The 18,995-nt window shown below is 41.2% G+C and overlaps 1 protein-coding gene across 3 annotated transcripts in view; it reads right to left on the bottom strand.

Annotated features, from left to right (window-relative positions):
• Nucleotides 1-285: 285 nt before the first annotated feature.
• The window catches only part of MLLT10 (MLLT10 histone lysine methyltransferase DOT1L cofactor), a 118,889-nt gene continuing 100,179 nt past the window's right edge, over nt 286-18,995 (bottom strand). For 2 of the 3 annotated variants that reach the window (XM_048950414.1, XM_048950412.1), the window contains exons 14-21: nt 18,443-18,515; nt 13,940-14,094; nt 11,831-12,019; nt 11,339-11,427; nt 10,856-11,217; nt 5,125-5,227; nt 4,178-4,390; nt 286-1,943 (exon numbers count right to left, since the gene is read on the bottom strand). In XM_048950414.1, coding sequence (XP_048806371.1) covers nt 1,875-1,943; nt 4,178-4,390; nt 5,125-5,227; nt 10,856-11,217; nt 11,339-11,427; nt 11,831-12,019; nt 13,940-14,094; nt 18,443-18,515 — 1,253 coding nt within the window. In that variant the 3' untranslated portion in view covers nt 286-1,874. The remainder of the gene's footprint in view (nt 1,944-4,177; nt 4,391-5,124; nt 5,228-10,855; nt 11,218-11,338; nt 11,428-11,830; nt 12,020-13,939; nt 14,095-18,442; nt 18,516-18,995) is intronic. The other variant, XM_048950413.1, reaches the window with a different exon arrangement.

The following is an 18,995-nucleotide window of genomic DNA, read 5'->3' on the forward strand; positions in this document are numbered from 1 at the left end:
GCGCTCGATCATCTTAGCACAGGCACTATGGAGCTCTCAGCATCAGCGCGGGCCATCAGCTCACCTCTCGGCCCTTGTGCAGTTTCACAGCAGCTACTCTCTGCAGAGTGAAGGAGAAAGGGCTGCCAGCAGCCAAGCAGCACTGCAAGGAGCTCCACCCGTGGCTCCTGAAAGCTGAAACTGAGAAAGGTCTTTGCAGGGTTGCTGGATGGAGTTGTAGCAGCCGGTGCAACTGCAGCCACAGCGGCGGCGTTTTCTGCAAGACTCACATTCACACAACCAGTGTGCAACTATAAACATTATTAAAGTTTATTAACAAAAGCTTTGTACATATCTTTTCATACACTTGGAATTTTACACCTAGTCAAAATAACAGCACATTTCCATCTTACCTTTTGTACAAATTGTTACAGAATATTCACCGGTGGGGCGAGAGGGTAAAATAAACCACCGGTTTGACTTTTGTAAAGTATCTACAAAAGTGATCTGTGACATTTTTAAAAAATTCCCCCGAACATATAAAAATAAATTATTTTTACTTCTTCAATTAAATCTACTAATTAGAAATATTACAAATCAAAATATCAATGTTTTCTTATGAATTCTTCACAATACAAAACAGATTCACAAAACTTTATTTACAGAAATGAGGTAAGAACTGTGCAATGTTTAACTAAGAAACATATTGCAGAATTAACATGTTCTTCCAAATAAGTACACAGTGGAGGTCTAAATACAGCTGGGTCTCTTCCCCTAACAATTCCCACCGTAGCACTGATTAGTGGTCATTACCCCAATTGAACACCACCCTGCATCGAGTCACGCCATCGCATCAGCCACCGTTGAACGCGAGCCCGTCCGTTTCGACCATTGATAATTGTAGTGGGAAACCCTCACTCACTTTTTGGTAGTTCATCAGTGAAAAGGACCCAGGTAACAATCTGCCTGAGCTATCTACAGTGGTATAAACACTTGGAGTAAAGGCAGAAGGACAAGGCTGCTGGTGCAACACCGACTCTTCCTGCTGCTCACAAGGACACGGCTAGTGCATCGTCAGCTGTTGGCAGCCATTCCAACGAAGGGAGGTAGCAACAGGCACTTGGTTTAGGCCAAACACTACTCCTAATTCTTCCAGTGTGGCCTTCTCATCTGGTAAGAAAACTTTGTTGCTGGAACCAAACCAGTTCCTTTAAAAACCTCAGCACTCTACAACCTACGCCAAAATTAATCAACTTTGGATTCCATACTGTAATTCTTACTCAGGAAAAACTCCCACTATATAACAACAGGAATTTAAAGGAATAAAAGTTCAGAATAGATTCCCTCGTGAGTCAGATTTCCAAATGAGTGTGTGTGTGTAAAAGGAAACAGCAAACAGCAAACAGCAAGTCCAGACTGCCATTGCCAGCTTAGCCTGAAGGATAGATTGCAACTGCGGCAGAGATCAGACGCTACGTTTGGGCTTCTGTGGAGCTTTTTAATTAACAAAACAAAGAAACCCTCCTGCTCCAAAATCAAGGTAACGTGTGCCTGCAGACAGTTCTCTAGCCTCTAGAGTTTAACATTAGCACTGATAAGTCATGTGTACGTTTTTCTGTGGTTTAACTTGTACTCACTACCATTTTTGGACTGACAAAATAACTGTGGTTTGCAGTTTTATCTATTTCACAGTCAAACATTAAAAATTATATCCATTTTAGTGCAACAAGAAAGCAAATCAAAGCCTACCAAAAATATCCTTATGAAAATTATTAACCTTTTGCTGTGCAGTAAGAGTTCCTTGTTGCATTTCTTCATATCTGCAGAAAGGAAAGCTGCAGTCTGCAGGCAGATGAAGTGCTATCACAGCAGGACGTGCAGTTCTCAAGTATCACTCAAATGTCAACTCTTCTCTGATGCAACTGGTCCAGTTTTATCATTGAGCCTCTGTGTAAGAGAAAATACTTCTAAAAATCAGATTATAAAATACAGAGCTAAGTAAAGCCAAACTGCAAATAAAGCATAAATGAAATACACAGCACACAAAGCAGATGAGGTAAAGTGAATTCAGCCAACCCAAATAGTGGGTTGGGAACTTTTGCACAGCAAAGACTAATTACATATCCAAATAAGAAGTGGGAAAGAATAATTACAGGAGCAGTTCTACACTTGCAAAACTCACAGCAGGAGCTCACACTGCAATGCTCAAGTTTGGCTTGTGCTTCCATTTCCAACAGGACTTTCTGCCCCAGCTATTGGTGTGCCCTTGTGTCCCCATGATGGTCAAGAAAAACAGGTGGCCTTCGCTGTTCCCCTAGAGGGTTAAAATCTATCCTTTTCCAACAGCATAGAAATGCTGTTTCCATTCTGTCCCTGCCACGATTGAGTTTCTTTCCCACAATTTATGAAAGAAATTTCCTGTAAATACTGAACCCAACTGAGCAAAAGCCTCACTTCATCTTCTGAGCACTCAGAGATGTTTGAAAACTCTCTTCCAATTTGAAATGAGGTTCAAACATCCAAACTTTCTGCAGACAGAGAGTTTACTTTAAATTCTTGGATTAAAATAGTTCAACAATCAGATGCAATCTCTCTCAAATCTAACCTTTAAAAACAAAAAAAAAAACGTATATATTTCTAAGGGTTTCAAGTTAGAAGATGTTGTCAGATTTCCCTGAACTGTTTACAGCTAAATCTTACAAGAATCATAGAATCATAGAATCACCAAGGTTGGAAAAGACCTAAAAGATCATCCAGTCCAACCGTTCACCTATTATAAGAAAAAAATATAACAGCACATTGGTAAAATGACTGCTGCCTGGCCACCATCTCCAGAGCCAGTAAGAGCCATTTCAAACCATTCAAAGCAAGTACATCACATCAAATCACACAAATGGTTTGCTCTGGTGCCAAGCAAATGGATGGTCTCAACCTCATTCACTACCAATTTGCATAAAATGGAGATAAATTTGAAACATACAGGAACCAACTCTTACATTTCTAAGAGGAGCCAAAGCACTGAGCAAAGTCCTGTGATACAGCCCTTCTGCTCCTCCAGCTGGTGACCAGGAAAGATGACCTTACCCTATATTGTGGGTTGCACTATGGTTTGCAGCATCACAGTAAAGGACCAGGCTGGAAAGCAATAATGATGGCACCCACGCAGCTTAATAAAAGCAAAGGCCCCTATTTCTGAACAGAAGGGAGCTGAATTTAGGAAAATCATCTCGAAAATTCATCATCTTCTGTCTCTCTCCTCCTCCTGGTTAAGCACCATCCGAGGCCCAGCTGCCCACGGTGCCCCTAACGTATTCTCAGGCTCTGTGAGCAGGGAGCAGAGGGGCAGCCAATGCGGCCCCAGATTCTTCCCACCTACTGTTGCAGACAAGCTTCCTTTTTCTTGCTACTGTTGCCACTTCATGAGTCCTCCAAGAAATACTGGAACTTTGTCTTCCTGTTCTACTCCTCTTGATTTTACAAGTTCCATATGCTCCTTCCCTTCATCCTCTCTTATCTTAATTGCACGACCCTGAGAGAATGAAGTCTATTCTTTCACTCCTTGAAGAGTAATAAAGAAAGAATTCGTCCCTTGGGGATGGAGGTTACAGGGCAAAAGTTGAAGAAAATGGAACATCTTTGCTGGAAAAAATGTCTTGCCTTTTTTTCTGTCCAGGAAAGGTTTTATTGCTGTAACAAGCAAAGGAGGAGTTGCTTAGTCTGCCAGTGTACAGACTCACTTTCCCATGCCAGATCCAAGACACACATAACCATTCTCCAATTACATATTTCACTGTCCCAGCAATGGGCTCCTCATCCCTCAAGCTGTCAGCCAACCCCTGCAGCCCGGTGAGGAAAAGTTCTCCAAGTGAAGTGGTAACAGGGAGGACCGACACGACGACATGCAAAGCTGGGGAAGGAGGAGGGCTGAGGACTGGGTTATGGTGTTACAAGGGGAAGGCAGGAGTCACTGGAGTCCTAATTCAGAAAGCAGGAGCGTGCAACAAGGCATCTACAAGATGTCTGTCACCTACAGGATGAGTTCTGAAGCTCATTAACTGCACCTCAAAGCTTCAGAAAAGCAAAAAATAATGAAAAAATCCACATCCTTGAGTTGTGAAACATGCACATAACTTGCTTCCTATCACTTAGTTACGTTATGGAGACACTCCATTGAAAACGAGGTGAGAAATATACTTACTGTCACCTTCTGAGCTGCATTATCTCCGTGAATTGACAGGAATGGGTTGGTAGAAGCTGCATTAAGTGGTGATGCCTGCGTGCCTGAAAGTAAGTTGTTTATGGGAATCTGTGCTCCTCCAGTAATCTGCAGTTGCTGTACTTCGGACTGATGGTGGTGTTGGTGGTGGTGGTGTTGCTGTACTAGCTGATACAGAAGGGCCTGATGTTGTTCCTTGAGGAATGAGATGGGGGAAGAGGGAGGGGGAATAACCAAGAATTAGTTACTGAGTAACAGCTTCTCCTTGGGTTCTTGCGTATCCTCCATCAGCACAACCCTTAACCTAATCCCAGCTGATTTATTTTACACTAACGAGGTTCCACAAGACTGGAGGAAAGGGAAGAAAGTGTCTATTAATAAACTTCCTGAAATCAGTTGCTCAGCAGAAGTTCAGCTAAGCCTGCTGGCTTCAGCAAGTCCCTATCAAAAGAAACATATCTGAGAAGAATATTAAACCAGTACTAACAGTGCACGACTGACAGCACAAATAGCAAAACCAGTTACCTATGATGTGCCTCTACTGAAAAGGGGAGCAAAGACAATTCGTGGTGATTCCCAACATGTTTCACACTGCAGCCCTAGTGGCAACAGAGCTTCACTTTGCATATTGTTAGAACCAACAAATGGTCTCAGACCCCACTGCCCACAGCTAATGCTGAGAGACACAAAGCACCAGGCCCACAAGGGGCAAAACGGGACTGAAGGGGTCAGGGAGCAATTCTGACAGCAGTACATGGAGCCCAGCAGCTCTAGTGTGACTGACATCCTGAAAGACTGGAACAACTGAAAATTTTCAAAAGCTGTAATATCAAGTTAAACACATTCCTAATGTTTGTTTTGGAGTAGGGAATCTATTCATGCCTTAGGCTATACAAGAAGAATAAGTTATAATTAACTGGAAAACTTACTGATGTGAGTTGCTGAGTACTTAGTAATTGCTGGAATTGCTGGTGCTGTTGATGGAGCAGAAGTTGTCTCTGTTGGTCAGGAAGTAATCCTAGTCCTGAGGCACTGCAGGGTATGACAGAGTGATACTGTAGCTCATATGAAAACATGGGAAGTTTTCACTCCAGCATTTCATTGAAACAAAGAAAATCTTTATACAAATAGACAGTTCCTATTTAGCATTTTGACTCTGTAACGTCCAATTGTGATTATTTGCCTTTCTGATACATACCCAGACACCACCAATCTAGTTAATGCACCTTTTCTTCTCATTTATTTTGAGCAACAGCAACACCTTGCCTGTACGTCAGGCAGCTCAGTAGATGTAGCAGACCTAACACTGCTATGTGCATATTATTTTGAACTTGGACACTAACTACCACTTTTCAAATCACCTGGAACACAGGCCTTCCTATGACAGCTCTTGCCAGCCTTCAGTACTTCCATACCTGTTACCAGAAGCTGTATGTCTGCCACTGAAACTAGTATTTGTTTCCCAACTGAAGGAAGGATTGCTGGGCTCACACCCATCTGTCATGCTAGAGCAAAGCCCTTTCTCCTATCTTAGTTCTTTGACCTACTCTCATCAAATTCAAATCCCTCAAGCCGCTTCTCAATCTGCCTCTTCTAATGCAATCTCCTACTTTTTCTAAACATGCTGTCTACCACACAGCAAGCTGTATCAACGATTTGATTAGTACTCAAATCATTAAGTGCTGCCAGTGGCAGCCTGACACAGAAGGCATCTCCTTCAGCCTGCTGTTGCTGCTGTGCTGCAGAGGCAGAGCAGGCAGCTGGCCTTGGTAACCTCCTAAACTGCAGTGAAAACGACCACAGCCAAGCAGTGCCAGCACAGAGCTGTCCTCACTCTGAAGTTGTCCCACTGGTGCAGAACTGCCAAACGCCTGCTCCAAAGCCACAGGCTCTACAGGATTGTCTTAGGACGCACACGTTTCAGTTAGTGTAAGCTGCCTTTTCCTCTCAGACTTCTGTGTGTCCTCATAGGAACCGACACTCGTCAAATTCATCACCTCCCAAATCTCTTTGAAAACATTATTAGATACCCACAAAATAGTCAATAAAGTTGTGTGTGCACATGCACTTGTTTGCTTTTAAAGGCACAGAAGCTAAGATTTACTTTGTCCAGGTTTCATTTTAATTCTCATTTCTTACCATATTCAAATCTATCACTGTTGCCTACACCTTGTCTGTAATGTAGCAAGCACATTCAGCCCTGAAGTGGATCAACTGATGCTGCCATGGAATCAAGCTGGCAGCATCTGCACCTGGCTGTGACATTCCTCTCTCTGCCCCTACGAAACTTTCTGCAGCAATTTAGGAAATCAGGTAGGGAACTGATCCAGCTGACAAGTGCTCTGGAAACGAAGGGTTTCTGCTGCTGTGCCAGTTCACTGTGGGACCAGCAGCATGAGGGTGGTTTTGGAACAGACAACCAGGGAGACACTGGACTTATTCTTTTGGTACCAGCATTAGTTTTTACTAGGTTAAAACACCCACCAAATTACTGAGGTGTAGTTTTGTGATTGGTTTAAGCTGATCTTACTAAGCTTATCCTGCTGCTGAAAGGTTAAGTATCTCCCTTTCAGCTCTCCATTGTGGTCCCCCCCCTTGCCCTCGCTCTCGCACAAAGAGCTGCATCTCATGGGAATCGAGCTGAAACCTAAGCCAACACAAAATGCACTGCAAGATCATCCGTTAATGTGGAGGAGGTTACTGTGTGAATGCACAAGCGCTGGTACCAGCATGAAGCTGCGTGCAGGATGACCAGCAGGACAAGAGGATTGCTGGCTGTGATCAGTAGTAAGAAATTAAGTCAGCCATGCATCTGCACAGTCAGGCTGCTAAGTCTTCAGGGCACACTCTGTCATGACTCTCCACAGCATCAGCACACTGCAGCCCCGTTCCTTGACGTTTCTGCCTTTTACTTGGAGCTAACCAGCTAACTAGCAGTAGCATAGCCTTCTCTATTGCTGGAACAGGGCATGTGACAAATCAACCTTGCTTTGCGTTTCACTGGATGACCTCAGAGCTGTGGGAAACACTGGGCTGCACTACATTTCCCACAGTCACCAGCACAACATTCATTACTCTCTCCAAGTTCTCAAAGCTCTTCTTGCAATGGTCTTCTCCCTAAGCCGAGAAATCAGTTCTCCTGATCTTGTGTGCTCTGTACAGCCTTCTGCCTCTGATTAACCTCAGTTTCACAGATGCACTGTATCCTTTCGAGAAACTGCACAATCAGAAGTGTACACAACATTCAAGCTGCAGTCATGCCAGGGATTTAAGGTGACATAATGGTGGAGACCATTTGGTGTTCTATTTGTTTCCCAGTAATTCAAGCTATGTTTATTAGATTATTTTCACCTCTCCAGGGAAACTCTCAGATTTCCCTCCTGACTGCGACAGGAAAAAATAAAGCACACCATCTGAGAGGAATAAGGTACAACTGTTTTTCCCCACATGTATTTGTCTTCCAAATGGCAACACCAATTATTAGAAATCATTCAGTTTTAAATTCAACTGTAGCCAAAATGTTTGTAACAGCAGCAAAAAATAAGTACCTTCTGCTTGACTAGTATGATCTTTGTTTTCCTCTTTTTACCTCATTTTTTCTATACTGGAGTCTTTTCCGCTGGGTTTTCTTTTCTCCCACTGTTCAAAACAAAACTTTTTTTTTTCCTTTTCTGTTTTACCTCAGCACTTATCTTTTCCCAGCTGCTGCCATTCTTTCTCCATTCTGCCTTCCCTTCCTGCTCTACAGAGGCACCTAAGAGAACTACCCACAAGCAGCAGCCGAAACACGTCCAGATACAAAACCTCATTGCTGAAGAATAGCTGTGTGGCTCCTGAGCATCCTGGAAGAGGCAGCTCACTGCATTTCACCACAGAGCTTTCTCCAAATCAGATCGGTCTGGAATGTAAATTTTGCATCTTTTGCTCCTCACTGAAAGGTCTCTGATCAGTCTGAAACTCACTATGCTCCAGTCTTCTCAGATTGCTGGCATGTAAAGAAACAGTCCTGTCTTCTCCCTCAGATCAGTGAATCACCTGGTAGCATGCAATCTCCATTAAGCTATTTGCCCCCAGAGAAAGGCTGAGTATTTTTCTCTACTGAATGAACGTAGGCTTTTACCTATAATTTGAAACTCTCCCAAACAGGAGTGTGTAAATCAGTGTTTTCATACTTCCCCATGTCCCACAGTTAACAGAGAGCTTGTGTGAGTGAGAACAATACGTAGAGTTTCTCACATGAAACTGAGCAGATTCTGAAGCTGGGGAAGTGACCGTAAGTAGCGACGTACAGGAACATCTGGGAGGTCTTGTAATTATAGAGCAATACAAAAAAAAGTTAGGAAGTTGGATTGAGTTCTCAGTTTCCATCATCTTGGGAACAGGGATTTCAGCCAGCTCTGATACTGTTTGCCACCACAGCATCAACCGTGCTCACAGAGCTGCGAACAGCAGGGCAGCAGCCCTTCAGGCCAGCCTGTGCTTTTGACAATTTACCCCTCCCACTCACGCAGTTCAAAGGGCAGTGATAGCAGGAGGAATTTAGCACTGCCCAGCAGTCAGATCCTTGCCACTGAAACAGCACCAGCCTCCAGGGCAGGAGGAACAAACGCTGTCCCATGTTGTTTCACAAACAGTGATCTCAGCCAATGGAAAATACTTACAGATTTTTTTTTTTTTTCCCATTTTTAATTCATCCAAAGTCATCCCAGAATCCTCTCACAACTTAGTTTTAGTTTAAAAAAGGTTTGTTTTTTTCATATTTTTTCAAGAGTGTTGTCAAATGAATAACTGCAGAGACAGGAACAAGGAATGTATGTATTGCTACAACAATCATTCTAGCCCTAGCAAGCCTCAGTGCTTGCTTGGACTCAACTTTTTTCCTCCAAATACAAAAGCAGAAATAGTGAAAACTCATAGAAAATGGAGGATAATTACAACAACACCTCAAAAACAGCCCAGCAAAAAAAAAGCAGAGTTGTGTAAAAACCGTAGTAAAATTAATAAGGGAGCAATGCAGAAAGAGATCATGCTAGAGGAGAAACACAGAAATCAAAATGCTGACAGGAGGAACAGAGGAAAGGAAACGCTGACAGCATTATACATCACAAAGTTGTTGCAGTAAGGCAGGGAATCACAGGAATATTCCAGACTACGACAGAAGATGGGGTGAGAGCTGGCCAACAGCACCAGAGCAGAGCTGCCGAGGGCACACACGGCTCAGTGGGGACAGCGCTTAGGATGGATGCAAGAGAGACCACACAACTTCTGTGCTACGGACTGAAATAAGTTATCTTTGTAGTAACAGAAAGCATGTGAGCAACACCAGCACGACCAGCGTGTCCTGGCACTACCTGCAAGCAGAAAGCACGACACAACTTGTCAGTATTACTGACTTTTCCGAGACTTTCTCACTACAAAGGACTCCTCACACTTCTGGGGAAGGTAAATGAAAATTCTTGTATTCCTCCAAGATCTGATACACAAGAAAGGAAAAAATAAGAAATAAAATGAAAATACCTACTCTTTAAGGAAACGTCTGTTGTTTAATCTATGAAATGCTATGTTCATATACAACATAAACTAAAAAAACAACAAACAACTGAGCAACCCACAATAACCTCAGTAAAAATACCGTAGCATTTAAGTGCACAGGGAAGTATCAGGTTTTACAAGCCTGCTGAAGCAATACCAGGCAGCAACACTGTACAAGAACATTCACAAACTGCCGAAGGAACAGCGAGGAAGGAAACCAGAAAAAGCAGCTACAGAAGCAGGAATCCCTTGCACCATTCCAATCACATTCCCTTTTTTGGGAGGTAATCCAACATAATCTCCAAAAAATAAACTCAAAGACAAGTAATTCTCTCCCTGTTTGCAGGCATTTTTCCTACAGATAGTTGTATTTCTCCTTCGTAAGCAAAGGTAATGCAAGGGATGGGGGGAAGGGAAGCAGAAGTTATCAGGAGTTCCATGAATGAGTTATCCCTGGCTCTGCTCTACCCCAAAACACTCCCAGACCAAGCAGCTCTCTCCCTTTGTTACCCATTTACCTTGCATCTCAAGCAGCAGTTTTGTCTGCTTTTGGCAAAAGGGTTGTCATGAATACTCGGACACAGAACTTTTTACACATTCAAAAATCCTTAAGAAAATGACTTGAAAAAACTGATTTGGAGACATACACCAAAAACCCCATGCAGCTGCACCACTGCTCTGGTTAGCTGTGCCCATTCCCTTGCTAACTACACGACCATATACTAATCCCCCTCTCCCTCCCCTCCACCCCCCACAACTGCAACAAACGGTAGCTCTCCCAGTGCTACTTGAATCCTGGAAGAAGAATTGGCAAGACAAAGAATATTGTTTTCTGAACTAAAAATAGATCTGAAACACATCTGCATAATTTCATTTGTTTTAGAACACGACTATTAAAAAAAAAATAACCAGAAATAAAAGGACATAGCGATGGTTCACAAAAGCTAAACAGAAAGCATCTTTAACATAACTATTCACGCTTACTTTCTTTCGCAAATCAGTTTGACAGCTGCAGGCTGAAGAAGAAAACGTACCTTTTTTTTTTTTTTACAGAGACAGTTAAAAAATAAAACTGAACTGAGGAACCAGAGACACTACTGAGAAAAAGATAAATCAGCAAATTCTTACCTGTTGTTTAATGTAGTCGGCAGAGGATGCGTTGCATTGGGTGGCACGGTTGCATGAGTGAGAGGAGAAGGGTTCTGTGATATTGTTGCTGGGGTCTGAATTACCCCATTTAAAGCCCCTACAATTCCATTGATTGCCAGCTGGCTGGCTGGCAGCGCTCCAATTATTCCACCCACACCAGGCACTGCAGGAATGGTGGAGGTTACAGTCTGCATACCACTCGCTAGTGCCCCCACTGTCACACCATTGACCTGTTGAACTCCCGTGACTCCTGAGCCTTGCTGAGCTGGACTCTGCCCAGCAGGTGGTGGAGTGGAAAGAGCTGATGAACTGCTGGTGCTTTGTCCACTGGAGGTTATCTCCTGGTGTAAAAACAAACAGCAAAACCCTCTCAGCTGCTTAAAATATCACATCGCAGCAAAATAGAATGACTACGATGAGTTAACTTGTAACAAGTTTAAGTTTAGAAGAAAGAAGTATTACCTGATTTAACACAGGAAGAGAACTGTCCGGTAAAAAACTGTTTCCCAGATGAGGGCTTTTGCTGCTGTTCAAGGAATCGGTGCTAGGTGCTAAAGCAATTATTGCAAAAGACACACAGCGATTAAATTTCGGTATCACGTAAAGAGATTCAGAATAATTATTTCAAAATAATGCCAGAGGCAAACACAGAAAATGTAAAGTCAACCTCAGAATCACTGCTGAACAGTAAAACATTAACTACACGATTAGTGAATCAATACATTCAAGCAGATGTGCTTCAGACTACTTTAGTCTGAAAAACAAGAAGAAAAACTGTGCTCAATCAAGTAATTTATACATATTTTCCAATTGATTTTAAACATCGGAGGTATTTTTTTAATCCCCACATCAAGAAGTACTTACTCTGTTCTCATAATACCTTCCATCAATGGCATGTGCCATTATTTCATATAAATCATTCTAATGGCTTCCACACTTCCATACCCCACTTACCTGCTTGTATGGGAAATGCGTGTACTTGATGAGAAGGGCTCGGATTTGAAGTCAGTGTTGGGAAGGGCACCGAAAGCTGTGCATTGAGAAGCTGAAGCCGTTCCTTTTTAGCAGTCAGATTCTTGATCTGCTCTTCCAATCTTCTGTTTTCAACCTGAAGTTGGTGCAATGATTTAAGCATTCCTAAAACTGAGATAAGAACATGGATGTTATCTTTCGTGACCACAGAGTTTTTCTTCTTTCAGTAAAAAGTCACTCATGGTGACACAACGCAGCCCCTGAAGTTTAGAAAATGAATAAAGCTAATGTATATATTACAAAATAGGACAAGCAAATAGAACTCTATGTGAAATCAAAGGTAACATTATCAATGAGAGATGATGACAAATTTGACTTTAACTGGACCAATGTTGTGCAATTTGAAGTGTGTAAAAAAGTATGTAGCATGAGATAGTAATGGCATGCTGTACCCACACCACCCTACTACACATGGAGTCTCAGCACTGGGGCTGACACTGACTAAACGTAAGTACACAGCAATGTCACTCCACAACCAGAATACAAAACCAGTACTATTTTAGCAGCAGAAGTCGAGAGCTTAACTGGGAAAATTCTATTTCAGGTGTCGTGTTAAAATATTAAACGTCATCAAAACAGGAAATGTTTGGAAAATACACATTCAAGTAACGATAGAAGCCACCAGCCACACCTACGTAAAAACAAACAGGAGTTTGTGAAGATGGAATTATTATTTTAACCTGCTGTGCACTGATACCCGAACTTAGATTAACAAGGCCAAGATCTCGCCCACTGTTAAGCTACCGCGACCCACCTCGCAGGCAGCGCTGCCCCATTCGCTTTGAGTGGCGATCTACAAATCACCCAGCAGGGAGCACTGTGTGAGCACTCCACTTACCACCCCCTTTCCTTTTCCCCCTTCTTTTTTTTCCTTTTTTTTTTTTTCCCCTCCAGATAAAGGGCATCATCTTCTGCACTAACACGACATTTTAGCAAGCTCACTTTCCTCAAACTCTGATTTTGTTCCAGAATGTGGATTTCCCAACTAGCATTAGAGTATGACTGTAAAGGCACAAGGACAGCCGTTTATTTCTTTTTTAAATTCTAAATTGTATTTGTTTAACATGACCTCTGGGCCTACTACAGACATAAGTCTACTGGTATAGGCACATCTGGTCATTTCCCAAGGATTTAGCTTTTATCCCTCCTCTTCAAGAACATACAAAGGAACCCTCAGTGAGCCCAAATGAGATGCAATAAGACTTAGCTAAACCTGTCCTCCAGCTATCATGTTTAAAGGATTATCCCTGCATGAATTTCCTCACAATTAGCATTTTTGTCAGGATACCATTCATAAAAATACCAACTAGATACCACTTTACACTACTATCAAGAAGAGTAACACATTCAATAAAATATAACACAAAAAAAAACAAACAGGATTTTTTTTTTTTTAATATATTCAATCATTGCCTTAGATACTGACAGCCTCTGGAATATCGAGATCCAAGTGATCTACTCATCCCTCTGCACTTCACTATTCACTCTGAGACTATTCCAAGCTACTGAACATAACTGGAAAAAACAATGTACTTACTTAGAAGACTTCCTGAGAGACACAAAACACAGCAGGACAACCTGCCCAACATTTGTAAATGTATCTTTTAAAAAACAGCAACTGAAATGGCAGTTTAATCTTAAATCTAGTAGTAAAAAATTACCAGTGCAGATCGTATTATGTGAAACAAACTGTGATTTACTAATCCATAGTCTCCAAGAGCTCTGCACTCCGTGAGAGTTTGCAGCAGTGGATCTAAGAGTGCAGGATGTTTCCAGACTCCACAGCCAACCAGCTGGATCTACAGTGCACTTCCTCTGGCCTGACACAATTTCCCCATTTGAAAAAATGTAAAGACAGACCTCTCTTACAATCCACCGTCACGCTAACATCTACGCTGTAATTCAACACGACGTTCATATTTCTGTTTCTAACAGAAAATAAGTCTTCATAAAACTCTTGGACAACGATTGCGTGGCAGTTATGGGTAACACAGGTAACAGAATGTCTCGGAACAGAATGGGAGTACTTACTGTCACTGGGGGTGCCTTGTTCCAGTAAGAACTGCTGTCCTTCGCTCCACTGCCTCTCCAGAAGCTGTTCTATGCTGGCTGCTACCGGGGGCAAACTGTCCCCACAACTGTTTCCTGGTTGGTCATAGCGGACCTGCAAGCTGCTTACAGGGGATCTGTTGAAAATATTGCAATTTGTTGTTTAAAGAAAGTGACTTAAGGAAACGTATTAGCAAAAACCTGTTGAAGATTTTGTTTTTTTAAAGCTTGTATCAAACCTTAGCACCTACGAATCTTATACTTCCAAGCCTAAGTTAATTCATCACAAGCCCATGAACTCCTGGTTCTCACTGCCAAGAGTTTCGTAATAAAAAAAAAAAAAACAACAACGTAATATTTTACAACATGACAGCTTATAGTGGGAAAACACAACAACTTCTTGCATAGAGACTAAGTAAGTAGCATCGAACTGACAAAAAACAATGCATTAAATTACACAACACTCCCTGCAGGAACCATTACATGTGCCTATATAGATCACCTAGATTTAAAGAAAAATTTAAACCTTTAAGAGAAAATTGGGAAAATAAAAAAACACTTATTGAAATCATCACAGTAATGGCACTTTTCCATGGAAAGGTCATATATAATTCCACTGCCTAAACTGTTCTAAAAAAAAAATCACATAAAAACACTCTTGTGTTTTACATGCAAACATTATTTCACAAGGCGCACGATGGAAGTTAAAGCTGCCTCCTGCCTGTCCTGCGTGCACTTCACTACTTCCCCCCTCCCCTCCTCCACTCACAATCACACATATTTTAAGGAATAATCCCTTTGCCACATGTCTTTTCTCGTTCAGGAGAAAATGAAATATTCAGCATACAGCCACTATTAAAGCTGGGGAGCCCTCAGGACCTACGAGCAGGCTCCTTTTTCATTGGATGGGGCAAACTCTGACCTGTGAGCAAAACCAGATGCGCAGTGTATTTCTCACAATTCCGGCCTCATGTATTCATGTATGTGTAGCTCCATTTCTCAGACAGGGCCAACACCAAAGTTGGTTGCTTGGGTTGTTTGCTTTTAAAACAAGTGGAGTGAGTTGAGATTTGGGATGCTATATATATATATAGCATGGATTGGATGGATTATACATATATATATATATATATGGATTATATTAGTTGTATCAATTAATACTGGCCCCATCACAGGATTACAGCTGTACTGCTCTACATGATGCAAACTTACCAACAAGACCACCATAGTGCCAGTACAGGACAACATACAGAGCTCAGGAAATCGGTGTGTTAATTATGACCAGTGCAATAAGCAGCGGTCACAGCACATTAGCTACCTAATGACTGGCAAGCATTTTGTAGGCAGCAGAGCAAAGTGATTTTTATGAGAAAAGGTTTTAAGTAGGTGACTTAAGAGCTCTGTAGGTATTTATAAATAATTCCTCTTTTGCATACGGGATGAAAGAATAACACTCGTTAAAAGAAGTCTGGTGAATGGGTAACCCAGGTAGTGCTTTTTGACAAGAGATGACAACCCAACAGTGGTCAACAGTTCAGCACAGAGAAAGTAAAAAAAACAAGCCAGCCTTAAAACTAGATGTTTGCAAGAGGTGCTGAAATAATAAAGGTTTCAGCAGAAACATTCTAAACAGATGCACTACACTCTACACACAGCTGATTTACATCAAGCAAACAAACAACACACACAGGCACCCAAGCACTTCCCAATGCATTTTAAAAGCACATAACACTGCCCTAATAGATTACTCCGTTTGAATTGTAGATGAACAACAAAAGGCTTGTTGGGCTCAGGATGGTTTCCCCATCAACTCAGAAATAAAGCACCGCACAAATACACAGCCCTGCAGTCCTTCCCTGGAAAAAAACACACATCTAGATTTCTCTACCTCAACATGAGCCAACCCATCCTCTCCCAGCTGATCCTCCACTTCATCCCTTTGGTATGGTACAGTTTCTGCGTGCTACATTCGAATCCTTATTCCATATAGCATTTGATGACAGTTTCCTGTAGGACTGTAAGAGTGCTGTACGCCCTGCTTTGGTGCTGCCACTGAGACGGCATTTCCTCCTTGATTTCATTTTCTCATCTTGCTTACTTCCACAACTGATTGTTTTGTTTGCAGTACACTTGTTCGTTCTCTTTACAGTATTAACTGTAAGGAATACAACTGAACTGCACCTAGACATACAAGCGTACGCCAGTGCAGATACTGCAAAGCATATTTTTAAATCAGAGGTTAAGTGCTGGGTAAAAAAAGTTTAAGTGCTACCTTGGGAAAAGCAGCTCTTCCTTTGCAAAATGGAAACAGCTCCCCCACCCCAAATACACTTACATGTAACATACGTTCCCATATACTACAGATAGGAAAATTTTAAATGTGAAAGCTTGAACACCCATCAGTGATTACAGTGGGGTGACAAAAACATAACCATGCAAAGGGTCCTTTCTCAAAGGACTGTACCGCTCATGCATCACATGCATCTTCTCAGAGAGCTGCAATCTGCTCTCATCAACAGCAAACAACTATTCCTGCAAATATTTTTGTTTTAAACAACTGCTTACAAATTATGATTCTTTTCCAAAAGCATGTGATTTTCAAATTTCATAAGCTTCAAAGGGAAGAGTCAGAACTCACAGAAAAAAATCATCATAACAGATAATAGAGGTAACATTAAAAAGATTTAAATAGCAGATTTTTGAAGTCAGCTTCCCATCTCATAAATCATATTTTAAGTAACCAGAATTATTTACTCAGCTCAGGACAGCGGGGAATTACCTAAACATCTCAGAAGTATCCGCACACTGTTTACAACAGCACCAGATCACTGAGCACTGGAAATATTACAAAGCCAGAAACGCGCTGCAGAACAGCACTGAAAGGTGCTGCCTACTGAACTTCTTTTTTAACACAAAATATTTCAAGCTTTTTCAATCTTTCCATATCAGAATTATAAAAGTGATTTTTTTTTTTTTTTCACTTATTGAAGGACGCTGGGGAATTTGGGACCCAGACAGCTTCTAAACGAAGCCGTTCTCCTTTGCCATTCTCATGAAAATCAGCTGAAATCTGATCATATGCAGGACTACACATACATATACTGAGTATATGCTCTGTCAAAGCACTATAAATACGTGTTAAAAACACGTTCAAGAAGTTTGGTTTCCAAAATAATCTACCCAGAGCCAGCCTGAACACAACTCAGCCCACAGGATGACCTGGCCTTTGCAAACCTAAGCAAGCACTGCAACTTGGAACTACCATGCATGCAGTAATGATTATGTAATATTGACATTCAGGAATTTCCTAATTGCTGAGCACTTCCCTTTGCAAAAATCTCTAACTTACTTCTAGGAATATATATATATATAGCCATCGTCATTATTTATGTAAACATTTATATGGTAATATAAACAGAAGTATCTGTTAGAGAACAGAGTCTAATCTAATTCATAAATTCTCTATTTATTGTTTTAGAAGTAACATGTCTTAGAAAATGTAAAAGCCAGTTCATAAATAAGTGATAATAGTTACGGATTATAATGGACATTCTCACTCTATGCAACAAGAAGTCTTACTAATTAAGGAAAATAACAGAAAATCAAACAAAAAGACATGTACATTAAATTACCTAATTTGGTGATATTTATAGAAAGTATAATAAATACACGCTGTAACAAAATTGTTATAATGCTGTATCTTTGTAACTACCATTTTTTAGCTATCCTAAAATTCCTTCCAAGATAAAATCCCTATGTTCAGTCCCTCAGTCAATATAATGCTAATAATCCGATGATATCGCTATATCGAGTAACCAATATGGGACCCAGAATGGAAAACAAAGCCCTTTAGACAAAAAGATTCAATTAAGAAAAAATCGAAAGTATCACTGATGTTATTAAAAACACATTTCTGAAATTTAACAGTCAATATTTTAAACCAAAATAACTTGCTGCAATTCCAGCAGCAGAATGCTTACATCAGCCCTTTGTAGCAGAGGTGAACTGCAGCAGAACAAAAAAGGCACTCTCCCCCGACAGAGCATTACTGCGTATTTGTTGTGCTGAGGGGAATCTGTTTCAGAATTTACCAGCAGTTAATTTCTCCAAGCCTTCTAACTGTGCTCTTTGTCTCTGCAAGACTGTGGGCTTCGGGGTCCTTTGCGATGTGAATAAAAATACAATGATGGTAGCAAAACTCAGCAGGTAATTAGTACGCATGCCTTCAATGATAAATAAATCCCCTTAAAGCCAGTCTCCATTTCCTAAGTCCTTCATTCATATATGAGAAAAATCAGGCTTATAAGTAAGTTACAGACCGTTTTTAGCTATTTGTACACGCTGGCCTTTTTTGATGTACATTTCTACCACATTTATACACATAGGCTTTTAAAACACTTACATATTACAAGCAAAAAGGCAGTAAGGTTTCCAGACCATACAGCACTTCCTCTGCCTGCACTCTGCAAAGTAAATGCTGCTTACCGTGGTGAGAGACTTCCTCTGGGCGAGCCTCCTCTGCCAGCAAGGTTTCGGCCGTTATCTCCCACATCTTGATCTGCAGTGTAAATATTTCACAGCTGATAAATCGACTCTTCTTAGATAAGAGTTTTAAAGCTGATGTAGATATCGTAAAAATATCTTAAATCTTAACTTCTATCCACAGTTTCTACTGAAGAGCGAAGCCGTAACTAGTTTAAGATTGCTGAACTGTAGCGTGTAAGGTGTTGTCCTTACACATTTCTGAGGCTGTACCAGGCCATGGATTATGTTCACTTCTTTCATTCCTTTCAGTTTTACAGCACAGAAGCGTGGTTTGCATTTGCAGTACCCTCCCCTCAGCCACTTTTAATTTCTACGGTGAAAGTAATGAATCACAGCTGTGGACAGCTAATCTGTATGCTTATCACAGCAAATCCTGATGCTCTGTATTTTTTTTAACACTTTGCATCCCAAAACAACTCGTAAAATAGGAAACGTGCTAAACTTACCACTACCATCTAACAAGCACGTGCTACTCTGCACATTTACTGAAAAC

The sequence above is a fragment of the Lagopus muta genome, chromosome 7 (assembly GCF_023343835.1).
Source record: "Lagopus muta isolate bLagMut1 chromosome 7, bLagMut1 primary, whole genome shotgun sequence".
NCBI lineage: Eukaryota > Metazoa > Chordata > Aves > Galliformes > Phasianidae > Lagopus > Lagopus muta.